General features: G+C 40.9%; 2 protein-coding genes across 6 annotated transcripts; both read right to left on the reverse strand.

The window, feature by feature from the left end:
* Positions 1-202: 202 nt before the first annotated feature.
* On the reverse strand, positions 203-22624 carry rc3h2 (ring finger and CCCH-type domains 2). Of its 5 annotated transcripts, none has more exons than XM_026296722.2 (20): positions 22336-22624; positions 15993-16321; positions 15689-15806; positions 14860-15093; positions 13873-14048; positions 12884-13084; positions 12551-12683; positions 12076-12194; positions 10929-11041; positions 10519-10830; positions 9950-10152; positions 9513-9826; positions 9276-9422; positions 7571-7708; positions 6452-6616; positions 6082-6325; positions 5806-5890; positions 5092-5299; positions 4681-4844; positions 203-4527 (listed from the first exon to the last, which is right to left on the reverse strand). In XM_026296722.2, exons 2-20 carry the CDS (start codon positions 16221-16223, stop codon positions 4380-4382), a joined length of 3453 nt encoding a protein of 1150 aa, XP_026152507.1. In that variant the 5' UTR covers positions 16224-16321; positions 22336-22624; the 3' UTR covers positions 203-4379. The 5 variants fall into 5 exon arrangements, with proteins under 5 accessions (XP_026152507.1, XP_026152509.1, XP_026152508.1 ...); XM_026296724.1 differs by lacking the exon at positions 22336-22624 and adding an exon at positions 18789-19118 and having other exon boundaries at positions 9276-9425; positions 9588-9826; XM_026296723.2 differs by lacking the exon at positions 22336-22624 and adding an exon at positions 18789-19116 and having other exon boundaries at positions 9513-9823.
* A 1680-nt stretch (positions 22625-24304) lies between these two features.
* Positions 24305-26494, reverse strand: LOC113124824 (zinc finger and BTB domain-containing protein 6-like). The gene is made up of 2 exons (XM_026297949.1): positions 26185-26494; positions 24305-25775 (listed from the first exon to the last, which is right to left on the reverse strand). Exons 1-2 carry the CDS (start codon positions 26488-26490, stop codon positions 24669-24671), a joined length of 1413 nt encoding a protein of 470 aa, XP_026153734.1. The 5' UTR covers positions 26491-26494; the 3' UTR covers positions 24305-24668.
* Positions 26495-27040: the final 546 nt, after the last annotated feature.

Here is a 27040-nt window from a genome sequence, read left to right on the forward strand (position 1 = left end):
AAGTCGTTGCAGTACCCTTTCAAATGCAATAGAAGAAACTCACTGATCTGGTGATTATGAATGAATAATGAAAATTATGTTTCATCCTAAAGAAAAGCAGGCCTGCAGTATTTATCACCATTAGCTCAAGATATAAACATGATAAGATGGTTTTTAGTCCTGTCAACAACTGACATATTATTGACAAGGGATCACAGACATTCATTATTTGTTATTGGTTTATTATAGCATGCAATTTCATGTGCTGAAATCCTCCTTTTCAAAATTCCACCTCTCGGTGCAACACAGAAGCAGTATGCTGCTTGGCCAAGCTGTCTAGTCAGTGCAACACAGGTGAACAAGCCAATAAATGCACAGAAGAGTCAAACAATATTCATATAGTTTCATCAGTCATTAATAACACATATATCATCATCACCATAGGTTAGACTTACTCCATTCCTATATTACCATACAATTAGTAAAAGGGAAACCTTTCACAATGTGATATTTCCAAGGAAATAAATGGAATACATAACAGTATTATTCATTATGGGGACATTTTTGATATGCTGTCTCTTAAGGACTTAATATTCCTCTTTCTGAAACATTACACAACTGCCCCAATGATTTAAACATTTAAATATATCTGATTTTCACAGGTTGTATAAATGAGCATCTATACTGTAAGTCCATCTAATGATGGTGCCAGGCTGTATAAAATGACGGATGTGTACCATCTGTTAATAGTTCATTTACATTTCAATCGAACAATAGATTCGCAAATAAAATGTCTAATACAGACATGAATAGTCAGAAAAGTCACAATCAACAAACAGGCTTTGTTTCCATATAATATAGAATAATGAGACATTTTCTTGTCTAATAAAAAATTCAACAGTTTTAGCAAACTCTCAAATTCAAAACAAAAAAGCAGACTCAGAATATATCGAGAAGGTAAAATACCACAACAACAACCAAAAGTGGTCATTACAATAATAGTAACAACAATATACTCTCTATTAAACAATAATTAAACTTCATGAGCAAACGAGTAAAATGCTGCAAGCAATCTTCAGCACTTGACGTGGCCACACAGTGGGCATGTGCAGAACTGTTACAGCGCTGGGTGTGTTGTATCACAACTACAAAATCATCAATACTCCTCCGCGGTCACAAGAGGGACTATATTGCATGCATGACACAGGATGCAGGAAGGACGGAGGTGGTGGGTTCAAGGAAAAGGGGGTGGGAATGACACTCCTCGACAGAGTGCAGTTGCTGGCAGTGATGGGATGGGAATTAGTGCAGTGCATTCAGCCACTACAGCAGTGCTCTATAGACACTGAAGGAAACAGGGAGTATCACTTTGACATAGGTTCAATACTCACAATACTGTTTTTTATATACAGTAGTGCCCAGCCCTTTCCCATGAGAGCAAGAATACCAAATATTGATACTACAAGGCAAAGGAAAACACTGGTAAAGTAAACACTGGCAAACAATAGAATCAGAATTGACACTTCAACCCATTTAAGCTACAGGTGAAAGGGTCACTTTTTTGCAAGTGAAATTCAGGTAAATACTTCCATAAAATATTTAAAACAATGAATATCAAAAAAAAAAAAAAAAAAAAGCAAAGTAGTTGAGCAACTTAGGTTGTCCCTGAGCAATTCAGACAGACAAGGATCTAGCCTCCTCTAATGGAACGAAGCAGAACTACAAGAAAAGTATCTTAATCCTCAGCTGAATTGAGCCTTTCCTTTCTCAGATTCTTTACAGTTGAGAAATATGAAAAGCCATAGGAAAATAGCAGGGATTGATTGTACTCTCCTGTATATAACATGGCACTTAATGTTACATGACTTCAAGGTGAAGTTGTAAACAGATGCTGAGCGACAGTAGAAAGTAGCTGAATCCCTGCACCCGCTCTTGCCTTTGAGTCAGCCTTTTAGAGGAACCCTATTAAACATTTTACAAGAGTGTCATCTAATCAAGTGACATTAAATTCTTTACTCCAATTTTACACTTTCTCCATTTACTTCTCTCAGCTAGTTGGGTGAAAGGTCACCAGCACCGCATTTCATTGTTAATTCATATGAATAAAGGTTTAAATAGTGACTCAAACATCTTTCATATGCACAGTCATTCTGCCATTCTGCCATCCTCTAAAATCGGATTTAAGATATAACTGGAGGGAAAAGATGCTGCTGCTTGCTTCTCAGGAAGTGTTTGTGAGCTGAGGTGAGAGGAATTTCAAAGATTAGTCAACCTTCTTCTCATTCTACACAAATCTCATAAGATTTAGAAAATGTGTAAACACCCGAGGAGTGCTCATGACCTTAAATCCTGTAACTATAATATGGGTTAATTTCATGCTGTTTATTAAAGACTAAAGACAGGCTTAGTCTTCATAAAGACTAAGCCATGCATGCCAGATGCCTCATATCTATCGAACAATTCACCTAAAAGTGGGTGAGGCAAAGCTGTATGGAAATCACCCATACTGCATACATTTTACACCGAACGAGGCTTTGGTGGATTACAGTGAACTGACAACATCTGATGGCCAGCAAACACAGAGAAACATTAGACAAGACAGGTTTGCAGGTCAGACCAGTATTGTCTCTTCTGTGAATGAAAATATAATGAACAAACAAGAGCAACAAAGATCCTGATACAAAATACTAAGACGAACAACTTCACAGAAGTTAGCAATGCAAAAAAAGTAAACCAACCTAAGCATTTAAAAAAGTTAAACAGAGATGTAGCATGGAGAAACACAAGAAGTGGTGTCCCCCACTTTTCTAGGCTTCAACTTGAAACGTCATGCATGACCTCTAAATACTGTTTACATAGTACGTAAATGTGATTGGACTGGAAAGCACAGAAAAAGCCACAGGCTTACAAAAATGTGTTTCCAGCGTTCAGTTTCTGAGATCACCTTTGAGAGAAGACAGGAGACTGTCAGTGAGCATGGACAAGAGTCACCGTAGAGCCTAATACATAGTTTTATACAACACCAAGGAGTGAAAGGCCACTGTATTAAATGTTTGTGTGTGCTATGTGTACTGTGTGCATGAGTGTGTGTGTGTGTGTGTGAGAGAGAGAGAGCTTACAGTCAGCAGGTCAAATGCCAGTTAATACAGGCACACAGAGACAAAACAATAGTTTTTAAGACTGAATTTGAGTTAATGTAATCTGTATAGACATCTGCCAAATTAGCTCTGAATACAGTTTCTGCTTTGTATTCTTTAGTTACGCAAAATGAGGGAACTTAGAAAAAATGTTATAGGATATTATAGATAAAATCAATTTAACTAAAAGAACACCCTCCAGCCCCTCAGCCTACAGTAATCAATGATCGTTTACAAATTTAGTTTATGACTGTGTCATTGTGTTCTCAAATCCCATGACAGTCAAGGGATGTCAAAGGTCAACATTTAAAAGATCTTATGACTCACAAAAGACAGAGGCTTTTTTCACACATCGGTATGGGAAAGACCTCCATTTTCTGCCTCTTTTTACTTCATTAGAGGGTTGGACTGCCCTCTCTGTTAGTCGAAAACTGCTTATTAAATACAGCAGCACATCAAAGGTTGTAAACTAAACCAATGGCATAGAGGCTGGATGAAGTCACTGACATGTAAGGCTGCTTAGAGAAATAGAAAGATAGAAAGACATGAGAAATATTTGTCAGATGTTGGTAAAGTGGCTGACTTTTAAAAGGGGGTGAATAATGCCACTGTTTTGTATGAATTGGATAGCTGTGTGGGGTTTATCTATAAACCAGCACCAGCCTTAGATGTAACTTTTTTTTTTCCAAGGCACAAGCTGTGCAGAAGCAGCAAACTATAATAACAAATGGGTTATTTACTTATATTTACTCAAAAAAATATTAGTTTCAATTCACTTATATTATCACCTACTGTATGAAACCCTTGCTGTCTGAGACACCATGTGTCTTTGTCAGCCGTGAGCAAGCTGGATGGCATGCAAACATGTAAATAAAATGTCATGTATGGAGAGCAACCATGTGAGATCACCAGCCTTTCACCGAAATGAGACCAGGGTATAAACCACAAACACAGATAGGTTCAGGATCTCCTGTAAGGGCGGACTGGTCATGTTTGATAACTAGATGATAAGTAGATATAAACACTGATATCACTAAACCCTGTGGAGCTACACATTAGTCACCGTTGCCACTTAGGAGGAAGGACAACTTATTTTCTCTTGTGGTGCAGCCCAGTCCGTTGATCCATATCTGTGAAGTTTTATTTAGGCATATGATTGGCATGAGAGCTGAAATTAAATGGTATTTCCTGTAACCAGGATCTGGTAGTGGGTTAGCGACTCAGCTCTAGATTGATATGGGTCATTTCTGACTTTGTGTCTCCTTAGCTTCCATTGAGCAACATCTCTGTCCCGGGTGTTTCAGGACAAGCTCGGGTTGTCGAGTCTCCCAGTTGTGGAGGTCCAGTGCGCAGCACCAGCTTGCCAACACCCAGCCCACCTGAGACCAACCCCACAGGAGACAGTGATTTCCTGGAAATCAGAAAGAAAGGACAGAAAGAGAGTAAAGACAGTAAGAAGAAAGTAGGTGCCTCTTTATTTATACTGCCAGCCCACCACGTTAATGTCAAGTCGAAGACGACGCAGACTGAGGATTAGGATATACTGGTTACCATGGTAATTCACCTGAAGGCCATCTTTTTCAGCAGGTGAGCATCCATCTTCTCTGTCGAAGAGCCCTCTGTCTGGGGGTGTTCCTCCACAGGGGATGGGAGGAGGGGAGAGGAGCAGGGCGGTGGGAGGAGGTGGGAAGCATCCTGAGACGGTGGGGTAGCCAGATCTAAAGACTCCTATGAGGGAGAGATAATAAAATAAAAACAAAGAAGACACCAAGGTTGGGTTGTACTTAAACATGTTACAATTCATAATGCATATAATACCTGAAGCTTTAACCCAAAACATTATGAGCTCTCAGCTGAATAATTACAACTCCAAGTCAACACCATCAAGCATCATCACTGTGGCTCTGTGTTTATACACTAGACATTATATGGTCCATCACTTTGGTCTGATATTCTACAAAATCCAAATACCAACCTGAGACTTGCTCTCCTGGTGGTCTGAATCCTCCATGTCCAAAGCGCACAGTTCCAGCTCAATGTCTCGGCCCGGATCCGGTTCACTGTCGGCCCGGTTCTGATCCTGGCTGTAGACATTCTGATGTGCTGGCAGATCAGAAACTATTTTCTCTCCACTGCTAATTGAAGTTCGACGGCCACGAGGTTCCGACACACAAAGCTGCTCACTAAAAATCCATACAGATATAAAACAACCACAGCATCTGTTAAAACGTGTGTAGTGAGCGAAAGAGCACATTGTCCTTCTCATTTCTTTGTTTCAATATGTCTGTAAAAAATCTGTGATTAAAATAGCACGTCAACACCCTGGAAAATGTGTTAAAGTGCATGAGATATATGAGTGCAGAGGGGTTTCCTGGCTGCCCAGTGAGCTTTTACCAACCACCTAGCAGCTCTATTTATAGTCAGAGAGGAAATTACTGCGGCACATTGAGATAGGAGAGAGGGTTGAGAGTTGAGGAGTGAGAGCAAATGTGTTAAGCGTGATCAGGAATTAACTTCACTGTGTGGACAAGAGGTTAAGTGGAGCGTAATGTGAGCAACACTGTCAAAAGGTTTTCTGTTCAGTATTCAGTTCTTTCCATGCAGACTGTGTATGTTTTCCCATAGTTTAACAACATGTTCAGACCTGCTATCAGCTGCTATAACTAAATGAAACGACAACGTGCTGTACCTCTCTAGGAAGCTGGAGTGGCTAGAAGAGTCAGATCCTCTAGAACTCCATCTGTAGTCACTGTGATCCAACTGAGGGTTGTAGTCTGTGAGAGAGAATCCAAAGAAAATGACAAAACTACAAAACCATTATAATAAAAGATTATTATTCCCGCATATATTTACTATATATAATGCATATATTATATACCAAGTGCATTTCAAAAAAGGAGAGTAAATACCAACACGTGTATGATGGTAGGATGTTGAAATACAATCCTTATTGATCCCTCCTTACCTTTAAAGTTGATGGGTGTGGTGCTGGCACTGCTCTGGCAGGCGGTGGCTTGAACAGGGTCTGTGGTGTGGTATCCCGTGCGTGAAGCTCTGGATATGGCACCCCACTTGGAGATTATGGGCCCCTCACTAAAAGGTATGATCGGGTCCTCGTCTTTCAAGCGACGGCAGTGATCCAACGAATGCAGCCATCGCTTTCCGACACCAGCACTACTAACGCCTCCACCGCCGTTACTATCCAACTCCTGCATGAGAAAAACATGGACGCTGTCAGAAAATCAGGCCGCCAGAGAAAGTAATATTCAAGAGGATTAATGATTTGTCTTTAGACGTGTGTCTGTGCGTGCTTGTAGGTGTGGGAAAAGTCTCACCGAGTGCTCTGAGCAGGAGTGAGCTGAAGTGTGTGTGAGTGTTTCAGGCTCAAAGGGGCTGAGGCAGGGGCCGATGGTTCCACAGGACCACGGAGAGTAGTGCGCTAAACTTTCCTCACTGCTGAATCTGCACCCCACACACTGACCTCCACTGCTCTCCACATGCTGAAAGAGAGAAAGCAGTTCAAAATGTTGGGGTAATATATCACTTTCCTTCTTCTGGGTAAGAGAGACAGCTTCACATGGCTAAATCTAGATTTATCTGCTCAAGGGTCAGAGAGATTACAAGGATTTGTGGATTTTTCTTGGCTTTGAGGGCACCTAAAGACAACAGCTATAACTTTTGCCACCAGCAGCCAAGACAGAAGGAGAGTGTTTTTGGAAAGTAACAGTTTTGCTGCTTGCTGTACTGCACAAAATACAGGGCACTGTAAGATCATGAAGCGATGACACACCAAATTAATATAAGCTAATATATTAGATGTTTTAGAGCGTTGGTGGCTCACTAATCTGAATTTATGCTCTGAAAGCTGGTGCTGACGTATTACCACTTTGCTGCCATCCCTTCAGCAAGCGTCACTGAATCAAAATAGCCAGTCCTTTTGCCAAAGGTCTTGTTCACTTCTGCTTGTTATGGAAAGGTTTCAAAATTTAATTGAGACTGGTTTCTTTAATAAGAGCTCCATTTTTAAAGTGGATGTCTTCAAAAAAACATATCTGACATCCCGTTAAACAAAGCTTTACCCAGCCGAATGCCTGAGTCACTGCTTGTTAAAGCCTCTCCCCTCGCTTTCTCTTATCCCCTCTCATTCACACACCCACACCCACACATGCACACACTCCACAATTGTGCATTGCTATGATATCTTCCTCCACAGTTGCTAAGCAACTATCTCCCACTTAAATTGCATTGGATACAGCCAAAACGCAAGATTTTGGACTAGGAATGAAATCCAACATGTTTAAAAATGGAAAAAAATACATGCACTGTTCTCAGTTTCAGATGGTTAGAGTGACTTTAATTTTAAAAAATGGTTATAGTAGCATTTAATATTAAAATGTCATACTTAACAATGCTTTGTGTATTTACATATGTAGTCACGCTTATTTGCTTTCTACCTCAGTTCCGAAATCGATGGTGAAGATGGGGGAGGACTGGGAGGGCCTGTTGGTGTTGTGATGGTGGTGATGATGAGCCCACTGTTCCTGCTTCCTTCTGTAAAGATCCTCATAGCCCAGAGCAACACGACCGTAATCCTGATGAGGGATTGTTGGAGAAGAGATGCAAAGTATGGAGAGGAAAAAGAACAGACAATTTTATTACATAATCAAAACATGATAATCAGAATATATTTATTACATGTTAATTAACGTTAATGTTGCAGTGATGCCATTAGGTACGCAACAAATCAGGCTACAACTTACAATTACTAGTTGGAAGCAAATCAGGTTGGTGGCAAAGACATTACTAATACAGAACTTTGAATTTTCATATGGCTCTCAAGGGAAAATCAAGTCTTCACATTCAATTTTGCTTCTGCATTTACTCAGTTTAGTTGTATTGTATTTCATGTCTGGTCTAGGTCATGACTCAAGAGCAGAGAGAGGAATCAAATTAAAGACGTTGGGCTGGAAACAATAAAAACATCTGTAGAATATCCTGTAATGCAGTGCAGTAGCTGGTCATTTTTGTGGTGTCATTTTGGTATTGCTTCCTGTATAATGTGAGAACTTCCTGTTATTTTGTCCTACTACTCTGTTTACTGTATATGCAGATAGTAAACAAGTGCACTGCCTTGCATTGCAATGTCTCTGTTTTCAATGTCTAATTGATCCTGCACAACTGAAAGGTTTTTTATTTTGTTTTTTGTGGTTGACTTACCAAAGTGCTTGACAAATGAATGTTACAAAACTTCAAATATACATTTTAATATGCATAAATTAAAAATACTTTGTAGTTATATTTTGATTTTTAGCCTTTCCTCACTGGGAATGTTGCATTTTCTGCATCCATCTTTCCATCTATAGTGTGCAGGTGATGTACAAATGTTTTTTAAAGTAAAAAAAAAAGTTATTTATTATAGTTATTTTTACAAGTAGTCAAACTGGATAACTATTGTCAAATAGTTTTCCATATCATGGATAACTGTTGTCAAACATGTAAAAACTGTGTCCGTTATTACAAATAATGGGGACACCCACATAGCATTGGAAAACCATGCTGTAGTACTGCAGTAGTCATACTGGTAATGCTATATGATGACGTGAGAAGGAAAGAAGTGAGTGGAGGAGGTAGAGACATATTAAAGTGAGAAGTGGGAGGACTACACAGGAGGATGAGGCTATATACTGCAGCACTGTAGCTGGCAGCGAAGGTAGAGGTGAGATGATATGTGGGTGTAAAAAGAGAAAGCAAAAGGAAATGTTGCTAAAAAGAATGCAGCAATATAAACTATTATTATAATCTGATCGGTAATTAATATCAGATGGCTTCACTGGATATACCTGATGTCACCCGAGAAATGTTTCATGATGTAAAGAAAAGAAACAAAACGGAAGAGAAGTCATCATATATTAATTATTGTATAGTTCAGAGCAGATCATGTCTCTTCTATTATTGTATGTCCGCTTCAATCTGTAATTAAAAAATACTGTTTTTTAAGGCATAGAGCTAATAAAAACAGACGCCACGGTTGCAATGCTGGAGGAAGCTGTAGCCTAGTAACAATGGGCATGTGTTGCTATCTGAAAATAAATTCCTTCAGCCAATAAAAAGTGAGCATACTCCTTGGCCATTGTGTACATTGTGCGCTATTTCACTAACCCTGTGCAGCCCTGCACGATGTTCAGCTCCAGAGCAGTAGTTGCTATCTAGAGAGTTGAATCTCTCCCTGAGTGGAGGCTGGTAGACGGCGGAATGCAGCACCTCTGGAGGCAGTGAGTTACTCCTGGCATCCTCTCTGTGGTACAGCTGTAATAACAATCAACACTGTCATCAGTAAATTTTCAGAATGAGCAAATTATATAGTAACAAGATAATTAAATTAAAGCGAAGGCTCACCTGAGGCCTCCATACTCTCCTGCTGTCATAGAGGGGAGCATAAACCCCATGAGCAGGAGCCAGAGGCCCGTACTGAGGCTGTCCCGGGTGGGTATGGAAGGCAGGCGGACCCAGTCGATCTCTAGGTGGGTGTGGTGGGTATCCCGATGAAGAGGAGGAAGGTGGGTGTGGTGTTTGAGGATCACTGGGGTAGGAAGATGGTGCAGGGCCAATGGAAGGGGGTAGAGAGGACTCTGCGACGTTGGACGATCGGAGGAAGCGAGCCATGCAGGTTTTGTGAGGGTTGTGAAGAGTGGATGGGTAGTAAGAACCTGCTGAAGAAGAGGAGACAAGTAGAATGACAAAAAAGTAGAAAAAAGCACATAGATTTGTACTTTTTCAAAACAACAATAAAGTTTTTTTTTATTTTAACTTCAATTTAAAAAAAACAGACTCACAGGTTGGTTGATAATGAGCTGTGTCATAAGCTGAGTGTGGCTCCTGATAGTACAGCTCTGACGCCTGAGAAGGGTGTGGTGCTCGCAGCATGAATGGACCATGTTTGGGTACAGGAGCACCACCATCACCCCGCCCAACTGTGGTCAAGGGAGATGATGCAGAAGAGTGGCTGACTGGAGTCCTGGGAGGAGAGCTGGGCTTTCTTAAGGAAAAAAAAAAAAAGACAAAATGAACTTGAAGCTACCTAAGGTCACAACTTCCTCACATCACATGAATGTTTATCAAGAACTATTTATTTCCCTGCCAATACTCTAAATATCCACTGTGCGCAGATCCACACATTACTTGACTTGTATGTGTACATTTGTATACTCAAACACAAATAAAAGAAAATCAAATTTTGATTGTATCTTAATGAGAAATGAAATTATAACAAAATAACAGAAATAAAACCATACATGCAAATATACATTCACATATTGTGTAGTTTTTTTCTAATTTACTTATTAGTCATTTATTTAGCCAAATCCTGTGTCCACTAGCATCCAAAGAGGATGGTTGATCTTACTGTTCTGTTGACCCCGGTGTGGTTCTGATGGTGCTAGGTAGCCCATTGGACCCACTGGATCCATTTGGGGCTGCTCTTTTCATTTCCTCCATCATGTCAGCCCCTCTGGAGATAAGCTGGGTGTGATTCAGACTGGGAACACCCTCTGTCAGGGAGGTCGTGTTTTCCCCTGTGCCTTTGAGCCCCTGCCCCATCCCTGCAGATCCATCTGTGTGGATGCTGCCCTCCATGGTGAAGGTTTTACCCATAACCCCCGGTGCTAAAGGGAAGGCACGGCCCACGCTGCTGCTCTTCTTGTTCCTCAGTCTAAATCTGTTTATATAAGAATGCATGTTAGAATACAGCGGGGAACGAACTTGCACTGAATGCAACATATGTGTGTGTATTCGTGCATTGACATGCTCACTCACTTCTCCAGCTCATCCTGTGTGTGTGCGAATGTACAGTTGGTTCCTCTGGGACAGCCTCCCTGCTGGCGTAGGTCTCGGCACATACTGGTCTTATACTTGCTGTTGGCCTGAGGCTGCAAAACACAAAAAAACAATGCACATTACATGTAAACTCATCAATTCAGTACAATTAAATCCATTCACATTGTTTAAAAAACACATAACTCTTAGTTTAAAGTTGTAGTGGTAATAGTAATAATACCATAGTAGTAGAAGTAGTAGTAGTAGTAGTAGTAATGATCAGTAAAGTGTAAAGTTCATGTTGTTAATGTTTACTCTTAATAGCATTTAAATGCCGTGTATACTGTAACAGATTAACTATTTCCAAGGTCATTCTATCATGCATTTGGATTTACTGCACTGGAGGAATCCCAGAATATATGACTATGGTTGTCAAACGATTATAAGACACAAAGGAATGATGGCACAAATCAAAACCCACAGACAGCTATGCACTTACTATAAAGGAAAGTTGCTAAGAAGCATAAAACTATGTTACAAAATAACTACTACGTGGTAACTCTTAGTGGACAGCACATTTTGTGTTTACAGGAAGGCTCTCATTCAAAACAATTTTCCCTGATTTAAAATTCTCCAAATGGAGATAAACATTGAGGTACACTAGTCTAGAAAGATCAAATCATTGTTCTTGTAAATAATTATTACTTAGAGACCTCTGACAAATGTCAGGTGTCGGACTCAATCCAGCGACATCACCACCATTAGCTGCTCAAAAAGACAGCTCCAGCTTCATTCTCCTACGCTGTATACACTATTAGTGATCAGTTCCAGTTTTCACAGCAGCACAGTCTGCTGATTGAATCATTTGAATGTCCTTGTACCAAGTAAATAATTATTACTGTAGCTATTTAGCTGAGCACACAATTGTTACCACTGTTTTGTTAGTGGCCAGAGACAGTTGAATTTCTTCTAAACTATCTTACATGCCAGATAGAAACAATGTGTGCTGCTAGACCTTGAGCATTTTATCTTGCATGTCGATGTCCTTGCACAGCGCCTGGATAGAGCAGGAGTATAAGCAGCAATTCTACACTTTCCCCTCTGGGCAAATACTATGTTACAGTCTTATCCAATTACATAAGTGCACCTGCGGTGTGTCGTGGCTCTTCTTGCTGAAGTTCTGTATAAATTCCACCAGTCCATGAACCACGGACTTCACAGCCAGCATCACGTTTTCCAGCTCCTGCCATGATGGTGCCGGGGCATCTGCACAAAGATCAGCAGTACAGTCTGTTTAGTAGAAACTCACATTACTGTACAAGTTAAAGTTAAAGTTAGTTAAACAAACTGCTCACAGGGACAATGCAACCATGTTGATGTTTTCCATGCTCATTACAGTGACACTATACACTATACAAACAATTGCTAATCTTTAGCTTCAATTTAGCATTTAGCACAATGTCAGTAAAACTTGTTTAAAACTATCGTGAGGTCAATACAAGTAAATTACATGGTGGTAGAAACCAAAACAATATCTCTAGTCTTGTGATAACCCAAGACGTACTTGCCTCACTACTCGATCTTAATAGTATTTGTACGATTAATTGGACAAAGTGAAGTACCGGGATTGTGGTCTATGTTGGCTAGTAGCTCTAGGTGCTGTCTAAGGCTTGTGAGGTTGGCAGGGTCTCCCGTCCTCTGTAGAACGATTGTCAGCTCCTGAACACTCTTTGCAAACGACTCTGGAGACTGTAACTGGAGCAGAAGACAGAAGGGAGTCAGTCTTTACAAAACATCACTTAGGAATTAATAAACATATTTCTCCTGTGCTCCTGTTCCCTAGTGACTTGTTAAACTCACTATTATACATTGCAAAAAAGGAGTTTAGCTGTAACAAACAGTGATACTTAATAATGTCCTGTTACTAATGACACGTATAAAAATCATGCTGGTACCTTGTCAATGATGGACTGCATATGTGACTTGTGGACCAGGTCTCCATACAGCAGAGAAGACCACTGCTCAGGTGAGATTCGTAGGCCTGCCTCCATGGCGATGTGGACAATCTGGGCATCGTGTTCTCTCCTTAGAGCCTCGTATGTACGAAATTCTTCCTTCAGCTGCATCAGCGAGGAGTCCTCATCACGCTTGGTCACCTGAGAGGGAGGAGAGGGCAAACAGACAAAGAAGACGAAGAAGGAGAAAGCATGGACAGAATATAGGGTTATTATGTCTTAGGAGGCTTTCACAGAAAGCAAAAAGGAGTTAAAATTTTATGTTACCTGAAAACTAATATTTAGTATTACAGTGTATTATAGTGACCTCATGCACAGTAGCTAATGGGATACATCTAATTTACACTTTATAAAGTTTATGTCCTGCTTTTTCTTTAAAAATAAAATTGTATTTTGTTCGTAAAAAATGTTACCAGTCACTCAGTTTATTTGCATGTAGTGTCTTCAGACTATTAAACTCAAATTCAATTAAGACATAGGGATTATCCCCTTCTAAGATTTTGCCCTATGAGTAATCATCATAAGACACTAACACATTTAGCACCAGCTGTCAGTTACATATCTACGGTAACAGACACCACAGTGAAAACAACAGCTAAATCTTCAGCTTCATCTATCTTTCTCTGTATCGCTGTGCTGTCAGTCTCTGTCCTGCAAGGCAGGGCAACAAGTGCAAATATAGACCGCTGTTACATCACGAGCAGATAGCTGGCATATCTGCCCTACCAGCGATGTGTGTCATCAGATAGCAGGCACAGAAATACTCACACACACAAAATATGTCAATCTAATACTTTGACTCATGTTAAGAAAATAGCTTTAAATAAAATAAAATAGCTTTGTGTGTGTGTGTGTGTGTGTGTGTGTGTGTGTGTGTGTGTGTGTGTGTGTGTGTGTGTGTGTGTCCATTCATGTTCCCTGTACAGTACCTTAAAGCAGGAGGCCCTGTAGAGCAGCTGCACCACATGGCCTATGCTGGTTTTGGAGGCTTGGGGGAACCGAGCCTCGAGCTTCTGAACTACAAACAAAACCAGCACCTTCCTGGATAGAGCTGAGCCATCCTCCAGAGCCAGTAAAACCAGCTTCAGCGCATCCTCTTGCATAGCTGACAGGAGTTGGAGGACAATGTAGGGATAGGGCAAATAACAGGGAAAAAGAGGGAATGGCAGAAGGAAGCATGAAAAAGAATAAGAGCAAGAGGGAATGATGAGAAAATCAGAGAGAAATATGCAACAAAAACAAATCCAGTGACAGGTGGGCATTCATATGCATCACAGCACTGTGAGAAATATATATATTAAATTTCTCCACTGAGCAAACAAAGACTAATCACCAAACAGGTTTATTTCGAACACATGAAGGATCTTAGCAACAGGTGTCCTCAGACTTTTAAATGAACTCATTCTGTTATCATGACGGGAAACATTTTCCCAGTCAGAATCTGCCCTATGAGTAATCATCACAGGACACCGGGTACAAGCGCCAGCAGACCGTTTGGTGAGGTAATCTACAACAGCAGTCTAGACAATTCAAAATGAAACTTGGAAACAGTGACTCCATTCAACTAACATGCCACCATTTCTTTCAAATTCACATGCTCAATCAACATTTTATTTTTAAACACTGGTTGCCGGTTTACCATAACAACACTAGACAGAAAAAGTGTTATCCCAGAAAAAGCTTCAAACTTCCTGCAAGAAAAGTTCAATTATATATATAGAATTTACAAGTTGTATAGAGAAGAAGGCAATCTATTTATTAGCTTTTACATTTAACAGGTCACAAAACACAAGTCTCACTCAGATCTATGAAACAGCGTTCAGGAGCTGATAATCTCGCCTCATTGGTTTATCTGTTTTTCTAGATTTAGGACATTGATATCACTGATGTGTGTAATATTTTTCATGCAGACTTACCAGGGCCCAGAAACTGGCAGCCCCTCGCCCTCACTGCTGCCCAGAGGTTGGCAGAGAGTTGCTGAGGGTTCTGGTGCTGGAGGATGAGCTCTGTAACTGTCCGCTCCCCCAGCGACCGGCCTGCCCTCACCGCCCGCACACGGCCTTCCTCCTCCACCAGCTGGCAGTTCACCAAGGTCACCAGCTTCCTCTGCATGGGCCGACTGAGCACGCTCGGACTCAGGGTCGCCACACCTGCAATAAGCAATACCTCTGTGGTAAAACTGCGTATCTGAGGAACTTCATCACAATCATCAGAACATCTACTTCAGTTATCAGTCATATTTTACTTTAATACATCTGTTACAAAGAGGCGCTGTACAGTACTGTATGTATTGTAGGTCAATTTAAAGACTGTTGCATCAGACTTGCATCTAATCTTCCACCAAATTCTCCCTTTTGGTAATTTGTGCTTCTTAAACCAGAGATGATAAAGTGTGAACTGTTTAAATAAGGTCATTTGACAAAAACTAAATGGATTGTACAAAGAACCAGAAATACTGGCCAGTGTAAACAGGGTTGATTTTTTCTTTTCTGGTTACGTAAAGAGATGAAATTGTCCTCAGTACCATAAAAGTACAGAGGCTCTCAGGCATCATGAGAAGTGTGACAAGCATGGATGCCAAATTAAATGAATGATCAACCCCCGCACACTGAACAAGAAGAGATTCTCTTTCACAGAAGTCCACAGATCTCAAGCTCTCAAAATTTGCTGTCAAAAGCACACATCCATTCACTGTCTTATGTTCACACACACACACACACACACACACACACACACACCAAGTACCTTTTGCTCCGCTGATAGGTTTTAGGTAGAGTGCCAGCTCTTCCACACACACCCTGCAGGCCTCATAGTGCTCGACCTCTGCTGTGCTGCTCAGGCTTACCGGCTGCACATCTGGAACCTAACAGACACACATCACACACACACACACACACACACACACCCACACACACACCCCCACACACACATATATATATATATATATATATATGTATACACAGAAAGGCTTTTGAGTTTGAGCAATAAATCTCACAATGACATTCTCATTATCAATACTATAAACATTCCTTCTTTCTTCCTGACTCACCTGAGCTCCAACCAGCTGCAGCAGGGCACAGTTGACCGGCAGCAGGTCGATATCGGTGTTGATAGGTGTCTGATCAAAGGGGCAGGCTTTGCGGTGCAATTTGTGTAGGCAGGTCTTACACACTGTGTGAGAGCAGCCCAGGCTGATGGGCTGGTGGCTGCTATTGTCAAACTCATTGTAGCAGATGGGACAAGACAGGAACTCTGTCCACTGGGCCGCCTGCACTGGCATCCTGCCACCACACCGCTGAGGGAGGGGTCTCTGAGCTCAGGGGCAATGCATGTCAATGAGCCCCGACAACAGCTCCTGCTTGCCAGTGCCGACGCCAACTGTGAGGGAAAGAAAGAATATGTATTAGTGATGCATATGAATTTTAAGTGTATTGGTGCCCACTTTAATAGTTTTCCTGTGAAGAACTGATAACTAAATGCTGGTATATAAACAGATAATAAATGAAAATTTAATAAAACAGTTGGGACAATATAAAATGTACCTTCATAGAAGAAGTAATATTACAATACTTTACCTAAATACATACTTAATTATAGTTATGTGATTATATATAATTATATTATATAACCATATCATTATATGTTTATATAGTTATATATGATTGATGTGAGTGTGTGTGTGTGGGGGGGGGTGGACTGTAACAGTGTAAACACAATACTCTTGAGGATTATTACATTTTGCTCATAACATTTCAGAAGACAAAAAAAATATATGTGGCTCTTTGATTATTAACTCATCACAAAAACAACTTAATAATGCACTAATGGCTTATTCAGAAATCCTAGTGTGTTTGTAATTACAACTACATCATAACTGCAACATAACAGCAACATAAATCCCACAATAGCTTAGGCGTTGCACTCCAGTATTTGCAACAGGGGGCAAAAATCCAATTTGATAAAAACAATAATAATCATAGGGAGAACAGAAGAATATGAAATGGACAGTGTTTCAACACCTACACTTAAAGCTTTTATTGTAACTGGTTTGTTGTGCAGCAAATGAATAGTTTCATGTACACATGTTGGGTCTATCAGCAAATATATAGACTTTATGTAACAGACAGGCTTCAACCATTAAAGTCATACAACTTCGCTTTTTAAATGCACAATTCAATCAACACAACAGCATAAGTTGCAAGAATGCCAAAGGTAGACCTAACCCAAAATAAACCCAAAATAAAGGCCTGAGATTGAGTACTGAGTAATAATTTAAGAGCAAGATCAGTCATGCAGAATCATCTTGGCTTCGACTTTGCCCTTTAAAAGAATTCTTCTTTGCTATATGTAAGGCTGAGCACATGTTGAATCATAATATGAAATGAGCAAATCAGGTTGCAGAAAATAAACAATTTTTGAAAGTTGAGACAAACTGAGTTAAAGAATAACATCCTTTTCCAAGGAAAGTTTGTTTATGACAAACGTCCCCAAACCTTTTCTACACTGATGCAGACAAGTTTAAAAAAAAAAAAAGAGATGGTCATTGATAAACTATATTAGTGTACAAAGCCTGTGAAGAAAATCAGGGTCCTGGAAAAATCTATGGTTTGTTGGATACAAACTTTAATAACACTCTTTGTATCGTATTGGAACACATCAACATCCACAAAAAGAAAGAAGAAAGCAGGAGGAGTTATGCACGCTTTAGTTTTGCGATTGCACTGAGGTCTGGAGAAACAGAAGGAAGCAAAGTGAAGTGGTAAAAATGAGCATGATAAAGGTGGAGCCACTGACTGACAGAAATGAAGAGATAAAGTAAATGTCACCAGAACTAAACCAACTCACCTTCCTAACCGATGACTTTGGCTGCTTGAAGCTTTAAAAATCACTTTTTCTTATTGATGATGAAATGAATGACAAGAGTAGAAACACCATCAGTGCATCTCAAGAGTCCTGTGTTGATTCATGCTTTACTTTGATTATGCACTTTCTGAGTTATAGTCACTTTTACTCAGATATTCCACTTTTTTTAAACATTTTTTCAAAACATCTGACACCAGGAAATGTCACATCACATCACTGCACAGCACACTAGGGTGTTTTTGCTGCTTTTTATATGACATCCTGTGTGCTACAGTATCTGTGTCTGTCTCAGCCCATTAACCAAAAACAAAACCTTAGACAAAACAACATACAAACGTCAATAAAACCCATTACTCTTCTAGCTCCATTATGCGAAATGCTTTGAACACACCGCAGACAGCAAGCACCTGTTGATTATAGAGTCTCACCAGATATAACAGCTGCAAACCTCACACAGCAGGTGCCGAAGTTTAACAAATGATCTGTTCAAATGGGTTAAAAGAGCACAAATGCACGCGCGCGCACACACACACACACACACGCAAGCACGCACTAAGGAGAGAATGGGGGATTATCGAATAACTGACCACCTTGCTGCAACCAGTTCATATGCTCCTGAGACCCCTGTTTCTCCATGTGCATAGATCTGACCTGTTTTCAAAAAATCTGTATTTATTTATCTAAAACAGAACATTGTACTCCTGCCCGTGAGAAAACCCCACCACACGTCAGAGAAAAAAAAAGAAAACAGAAAAAGAAAATAACATGGCATGGGAAAAGAAAGTGATAACAAAAAATAATATGGACGTCCTTACAATATGGACGTGCTAGCTGAGAAACTCCAGAGGAAAGAGGAACTGTGCGCATTACGCACCAGTTGCACGCTACGTTAAACTCAAAATATATCCAGAGATTCACCACAAAAGTCCTAATTTAATTATGTAAATGGAGACGTGCCAGCTATAATGCCAGTTATACGCACCTTCCAAGCTGCCCGCAGTGCGCATAGCCCGCGACGACTCCCTGGCCGCGTGGACAGCTCCGCTCTGTCCTTGCGCGTCATATTTCCTTCCGCCAGGAGCCCAAATATAACACGGATTACAGCTAACGTAGCCCACAAAGCGCTAAACCACCGCCTGAGAAAGAGTGAGGTAACGCTCATGTGATGAAACGGGTTCTGGGGTAAGTTTGATGACAAAGAAGGTGGGGAGTTTTATCTTAACGCGTGGGCCTGGATGAAAAGTCCCTTCCTGGTGCAAACTCTGGGACCAACTGCTCCCCCTGATTCACTGGCTGCAGTTGAGCTTCACAGACACCTGTTCCTGCTCTGAACAACTGCTACATCCTGTTTTTTTACAGAGGCCCTGGCAGAGTACAAGAAGGGTGGTCTTAGGCTGTGTGTGCAGGATTTTTTGTGCACACACAGCTGGAAAGAAGCCTGCCACACTTATGTATGCAGCATGTAAACACCCCCCCCCCCACACACACACAGAATAAACACCCCCACAGCCATGAAAACGGCTGGTCTTGTGACAGGGGGAGGTGGGTGTTTTGTGTTACTGCAGTAAACCTCAACTTCCTCATCAGACATTTCTCCCGCGCAGATTAATCGACCTATGAGCTGTGTTTTTAATTCTTTCAGACATGCCTGCAATTTACCCAAAGAGCTTTGCTCAGTGCTCTGAAGTATTTCCATTTTAAACACACCCAGGCATCATGAAAGACCCAGCACATTCAATATCCACTATTAAGAGCAAAATGTCCCTATAATTGTTGAAAGAAGGCTTTGTAGATCTAAGCAGTGAATTGCTGTAGTGGCCTGTTGAGCCACCCACTCTTCTAAGCAGAGGATGAGAAGTACATTGTGTCTTTACAGCCAACAGTTGGCAAGCTATCATCTGGCCCAGGACAGTGAGTCCTCACTTGGACCCCTCTGTGTGGGGGGAGGGCATCTGGAGTTTCCTTTTGGCATGTGTCAGAGAGACAGAGAGGAGGAAAGAGAAAGAGAGGAGGTTATTTTGAGAGTGCTTCTTCAGAACTTGAGGTAAGAGCTGAAGAGAAATTTCAGCCAATCCCTGCTTTTCAAAACCTTTCATGTTTGGACTTGGATTTGAGCTTATGATGAAAGAAAGGTTGAGATAAAGTCAATGTTGATGTTCCCTCCATATCTGAGCAGTGCCAGTAAAAGAGAAACGTCAGGTAGAAGAAAATGTCATAACAGGATCATTCTGTTACAGCTGAAAAAAAAATACAGTCTTTTAAAGCCAAGTTTTGCATCAAGCATAGGACTTTGTGGTGGTTTCCACACAGGAACAGCCAGAGGGGATGGGAACAGAATGCAGCAGTCGGCCAGTGGGAGGCTAACCCAGGTGGTGCACAACCATTTGACATGTAGGATTAGGTTGTAGTTTGAGTATTTCTGTAGGCCCAGCAGAGTGATTTCAGCAATTTCTTCAAAACAATGCCCATTTTCTAAAGAATGAACACACTCTGACGTTATAAATTGGTTTTGGCAGCTATAAGATGCAAAACAAAATAATATATAGACGCACTGACAAACACACACACACACACACAGACACACACACACACCGCCCTGTGGCAGAGGAATGTTACAGTAACAAAAATGTCAATTCCCAGCTTCTTCTTTCTGTCATTGAGACGCCATTCCTGATAGTGTGTGTGTGTGTGTGTGTGTGTGTGTGTGAAAATATGAGTGTATGCAAGAATAGGCACATTACTGTATGTGATGTCACAGGATCACTCAAGTTGATGTTTTCACCAGAAACACGTTTATGAAAGTCCGAAAGACACATCAACAATGATCACACAAAACACACCAGCACATAAAACGAACACTGTACTTATTCTATTAATTATCATCATTCTGCAGTTGAAGACAATATCACTAGAGCAACTGGGACTCAGTTTACAATAAATACAATAAATGCTCAGACACGTTATTTTAATGAGCTTGGTTATGGTATGTAAAAAGTTTCAGTAGTTGGTATGAGTCACTTTGCTTCACTTTCCTTATGACCTTTTGGATTTCACCCCAAATATGTTGTAAATGTCCCACATAGTGTCTTCTAAAACATGTAATTGTAGAGGCTTCAACACAGCCCACTGAGAACAATGCAGTGGGTAAAGCACAAAGGAGTGAAACCTCACACCCACCACACTATAAAAAAAAAAAATCTACTGCTGCATTATCAGTTAAAACTTAAGCAGGCTAACTAAAACATACTGCAAAACTGAGCCAAACCAAATTGCTGCTTATTTAGTTAAGGTAGGGAGCCTTCACCAGTAAAGTGAAAGCAATACCTGGAGCCACAGCAAGCAGGTAAATGATGAAGAGAAAGTTAACCTTTAACTCCGAGCAGTGATGAGGGTGATCTTACAAACACCAGTTAACAGCACGCTGGTAAGTCAAAGTACCAAAACACCACAGTGCATGTGCTGCCTGCAATAATAAAAAAATTTAAAAAAACCTCATCACATCACATACTGGCATTATCACATGTCAGTTTTGAGTTTGTTTTTTGTACAGTGACAACACACTTAACCAGTACTACTGTACCCTAAAGCCTGTGATATCAGGAACGTGTTAATCTATGATTTATTACAGGATTACTACTGTTGTTTCACCATGTCCGCTCACTTTTGTGAGGGCCTGTGTGATTATTTATTCATTATGCCTGTCACCACAGTGTGTGGGGGCAGCGCCTGGATGGAAGGCAGAGCAATCCATATGGCTCACAAGCGACTGTACCGTACAGGAGATACAGTATAAGGCCTTTATTATCACAAACGTGTTTCCAGTGACAGGATCAACTAAGAGTTATGCAATATCTCAGTGAGCCATGCTGTTACAGCCTTAGATAACATTGTCAGAATATCAGGCACAATTAAGTTGCATGTCATCAGGTTATAAAGTAACCTCCAATCCGGCAGGCTGATGTACACTTAAACTTTATGATGACAGTGCTGTATTTTACGCTGAAGGCTACAGTCAAATACATTTTTTTAAAAAAAGCACTACCTAAGCTAAAACTACCCTGCTGTCCCTGCTGTGTGGCTCCAGACTCACTCTGAGATCAAAAGTAATGTCCCTCCACAAATTTCACATTTAGCAAAAGAAATCATGCCTGGGAGGTAACACCAAGCAGTCTCCACCATTATAGCAACATATCCACAGTTGCATGTTGCATTTAGAGCCTGCAATGTCTGAACTATTTCTAGAAAACCCTGGTTTGCAGTCGCAGATGACTAAAAGCTACGGGCCCAGTATTTCTATATAACCTGCCTTCTTATAATATTCAGCAGCACCAGTTGCAGAAATTGGTGATGCGCTGATAGCGGAATAGTTCCAGGTCTGATGACATAATCTCTGAAATCTGTAGCCGCTAGATTTTAATTTCCAGATGAGTCTGAAAAAGAACAGCCCTAAAATGTGAAAGGCTTTGGATGTGCACATCAAACAACAATCTCGGGAGAAAGTAGCGCGCACCTCTGGACAAGTCACTTACCTCACGCACGACACCAGAGCACCACAATAAACATATTCATTGACATCCACGGGAGCGCATCAAAATATTTTCCAAAAATCTTCACCAGTTGCAAAACATCCCCAGCAGCCTGTCCATAGAGAGAGTGGATGGGAAAATGATATGGCACCGCATTTCAGAGCATTACAAACAGGTCCCTCGGTCCAGTTCTGTTTCTCTCCCGAGTCTCTCCCCCGTTTCCAACAGTACGTGACGGACACGTTTGCTCAGGTACAGTGAGCCACACACCCCAGGCTTGAAAACCAGGGCTGAGAGATGGTGGTATCGCTCCGCCGGTGATGGTGCCTGAACTGCGCCTCAGACTCACCACAAGGCTGCACAGGCAGTGAGCTGCTGCACGGTTACGCATCATACATACGGTGCATGAGATGCGGATTTGTTAACGCTCCCACGGTTCAACAAAAACGCTTGTGCGTAATTGTCGGAAGAGCTCTGTGCGCGGCACTATTTTAATGTTGTGAGCAAGGATAAAAAGATGTAAAGGGGCAAGCCGGAACAAGCCGCTTTTCGAGGCGTGGGCTGCCTGGTTTTAAAGGAACAGACCGAGAGGCAGAGCAGCAGGGGATGCGCTTCGACAAGTGCGCCTGTCAAGAGGAAGTTCAAACACGCAAAGGCACGATTGTTTCACTGCAGCGCGGCGCTCAGAGAAGCCGAGTAGTAGAAGAAAAAGCATTTTTAAAAGTCAGTTTCAGCTTTTTCCCATTTCTGATTAGCCCCTAAGCATAAATACACCCATTTAGTCAGCTTCATCTCTTTAGAACGGCTCGAATAAAACACTTTAAAACATTTAGTTAAATTACACTTACAGTTATTACTACACTTGCTGTCGCATATGAATTTATTCAAATGGTTATATTTTGAATGTAATCCGCTTATTTTATATATAACTTGTTAGTACAGTCCTCTGAGGGAGGCTTTTTATATGCTCTAGTAGTGGAATGTATAAGGGGGCGTAGCCTTCATCCTTTCAGTCATTCATTCATATGGAGGTGCCCTAAATGCCGCATTTGTCGTTGGTCTGTGTGCATGGACATGTGCGTGTATTTTGACCTACTTCAGGGAAATACAGTACCGGATGCTGCTGTAGGGAATTTGAAAGGATTTAACATCAGTGGAAAAACGATACAAAAAAGTTCACAAATGAGAAAGTTGGTTCATTGTAAATGTTGGTTCATTTGTTTTTTATATTAGTATATTATGAGCAAATTGTTCTGAGGTCTTTAGGAGTGTCTATTTTAATGCAAAGGGAAATAAGTGGATGCAATTCACAATATTTTGGTGTGTATTTGACTGCATTCCTGTGCATTGTGTTTTCCTCAGTCATACATTCAAATATACATATTTGCAATGCTTCCTGTACTGAAGACACACCTCACCATGTATACATTATTTGTTACCACACAGAGTTGGAAATTTTCCTGCCTGTGGCGTTTTGGATGCCCCAAGAAGGACAACAAGCAGTGTTTCCTTGGCTGAGATGAGCGATGATGACATTTCTGGGCCGAACGGATAAAAGGAGGAGAAAATGAGACATGAAGGGGAGGAGTGGAGTGAGAAAGCATGGAAACCCTCTCAGCCATGTGGGAGAACCCACTCACTTAAAATGTTATGTTCAGTGAGCTGCACACAATTGTAGTGGGGTCAAACGGTGAAGCATTGCCAACCTACCCTACAGCATTCACCACTTCTTTTATGAGAAGTTCAAACATGCCAAACACTATTCTTTAAAACCATGAATGCATGGCAGCAATAATTACAGTAATGTTTACTCAAACTAGTATCTTATATCATCTTAATAGACTCTCCGTTATGATTTAGTGATACGTAGCTTATCTTCTCTGTAAAGCACAATAATTAATAATTAAGTTGAAGAGGAATCATATTTAGTTGTCTGTACATACGCACACAAAATGTGGAAGCTTCGAAATAATACTCACATTTTTCAACCCTCTATGAGATTATATTCATTCTTATACATGCAGGCAGATGATACACCATATAATGGGATTTGTACACTGTATACTGCAAGACTCAGTAGACTGTCCCCACAGAGATCACTGCAGAAAGCACAGAAGGACCCTTTCTATTTTCCATTAGCCAGATGATACAGTTCAAATGCATTAACTCTGTGATTCTCAATCTGTAGGAACGAAAAGCTGTTGTTCAAATGTTTAAAAACATAAATGGAACACAAAGAATACATTTTTTAAATACCTTATTACTTTATTACTCTCCAAGTCAAGGTACTCTTTATCAATTTTCTTTTTCTTTTTTTTTTATTACTTTCTAGCACCTTACTTGACATTCTCCAGTACATCTTGCAGGCTATCCTTTCCATGAATCTCCTTTAGGTGGCGCCTGAGGGCTGGTTTGTGAGCAAAGAGCAGAGCGCAGTGGTTGCATTTCTGGGGCTTATCCCCTGTGTGCAGGTTGAGATGATCTTGCAGTGTTCCTTTCTGGAAAAGTGTTTTGTGGCACAGCGGGCATCTAAAAGGCTTGGGACCAGTGTGGACCCCTATGTGGCAAGTCAGGTTACTTTTCTGGGAAAAGCTTTTCCCACAGACCAAACACAGGTACTGTCTATGTTCCTTTAAGTGTCCCATGTAGCTCTCCAGATGCTGGAAGACTCGATCACACTTTCTGCAAAGGTATGCCCTCTGGACCATTGTGCTGATTGAATCTTCTGCCAGCTCATCTTCAGAACAAGGACTCTTTGAGAGATGTGCTCTAGAAAGGCAAAATAGACCAGAGTCCATCAGCTCTCCACATTCTTGCAGCTGAGCTGCCTGTGAAAACATGTCCTCTTCTCCTCGCTCATCTTCTCCTTCTTCATCTTTTCGGGAGCTGTCTGTCACGTCTTTGTGTTGAACACAACTTCCTGTGTTTGCGGGGGATATATCACCTGTGCGATCTGCAGGAGGGCAAAGCTTACATCTTAGGGCACCTCTCTTAACTTGACAGGATAACTTGTTTGTGTGAACAGGCTGCATGCCTTCACTTTCCACTGATTCAAGGGTGCTAAAACAACATGGTGCTTCTTTAGACAACTCTAATTTTGCTTTAACCACCCTCCTGTTTTCGCTGACCTCCCTCAATCCTTGACTAGCTACCTTGGCTGCTTGGCTCACCTTCAACTTGTCCTGGATCACAACCACTCCACTTTCCCCAGCCCGCGCTTCCTGGATGCTGTTACTGGGCTGGACTGCATCTCCTTCCTCTTGTTTTTTAAAGCTGGTGTCCAGCTGCTGGATTTCCCCCTCCTCCGACTGTCCTTCCACTTTTAAGAAAGCCAGGGCCGGACTGAGGTATTGCGAGACAGCTTGGGCACACTTCTCCACCACCTGGCTCATCTGAAGTGCACTGGCTGCAGTCAGGTAGCTCACCAGCAATCTCAGAGGGACCTGCCACGGTATTATTTATATAACAGACATCAAGAGAAGCATTGAGCTGATAATAAAGAAATCAACCAACAGTACACAATTGACACTAAAGTTCCACTTGCAACTACTGATTAAAGTTGTCTCAGTCATCTATAACTTTTCATCTCAGTTTCATATCATAATACCTACTCTTTTGTTCTCATAGCAGTATGTTTGTTTCTTATTTCTGTTTTCATACTGATACTCTTCATGCTATTCCTTTATTCTGTCACACTTTTTTACAGGGATTTCATCATGATTACATAGCAGAACAGAAAATCTCCCATAGAATTGCATTTTTGTAAGATAGATTCCAGGGGATGTGGCTAAATTCTAGCTATTCTCCTCTGTTTTCACTGTAAAAGATCAGAGAAGATGTAGATTATTGTACCTCTAGGTGTCCAGTGTAACAGGACAGGAGTAGTCTTTTGCCAACCTCCACATTGGAAACTACACCCACACTCAGCTCTGCCTGGTTTTCATGGAGCAGAAATTGGTCACGTAGGAAGTCTGAGGATGCTGCAAGCACTACTCTGTGACTGTGGAAACGGAGAGGCTGGTGAGTGGGAGCCTGTGAACCAAGGAGGAGTGTGACATCACAGAAGCGATGGTCCTGTCTCAGTTCATTCATTTTTCTGAGGATGGAATCACCGTGGGTGGGGAAATACAACTGTAGTATATCAGAGGAGCTTGACATGATGGTCTTTCTGTATTAAAAAATAAATAAAAAAATAGGACACGATTTAGTTGGTGTGAATACAGTGAACTGAATAGAATAACTTTATCATTCCATAACTGTCTACAAGCATATAGAGTTAACACTTAGCTTTTCATGAAACTGTATTTTCAAATACACCATTTTGGCAGATTATTATTGCAGGTATGCCAAGCTAAAACTATAGCAGTCTAATACAACACTCCTGCAATAAAGCCTACCTTCATGAGGTAATAACGATCTGTGTTACAGAGGATTGAAACTGTATGATGCTGTTGGAAGATGGAATTTGAAATTTATCATGTGATACTGACAGATGCTTCTATTACGTATTTTGTCCACCTTATTATAGCAGAGAGGCTAGGATGTATTAAAGAAACAACTCTATATAATGCAGCAGCACAAATTACAGCATCCACATGATCATATTCAACAACTCTAACAGTGTGAAGTAAAACTGAACATTAGCACCTTCATCATTAAAGGTTTGCCAAAAACTACAAGCGTTCCAAGATTAGGCCTACACCAGTCA

Source organism: Mastacembelus armatus, chromosome 12 (assembly GCF_900324485.2).
Source record: "Mastacembelus armatus chromosome 12, fMasArm1.2, whole genome shotgun sequence".
In the NCBI taxonomy this organism is placed as follows: Eukaryota; Metazoa; Chordata; class Actinopteri; order Synbranchiformes; family Mastacembelidae; genus Mastacembelus; species Mastacembelus armatus.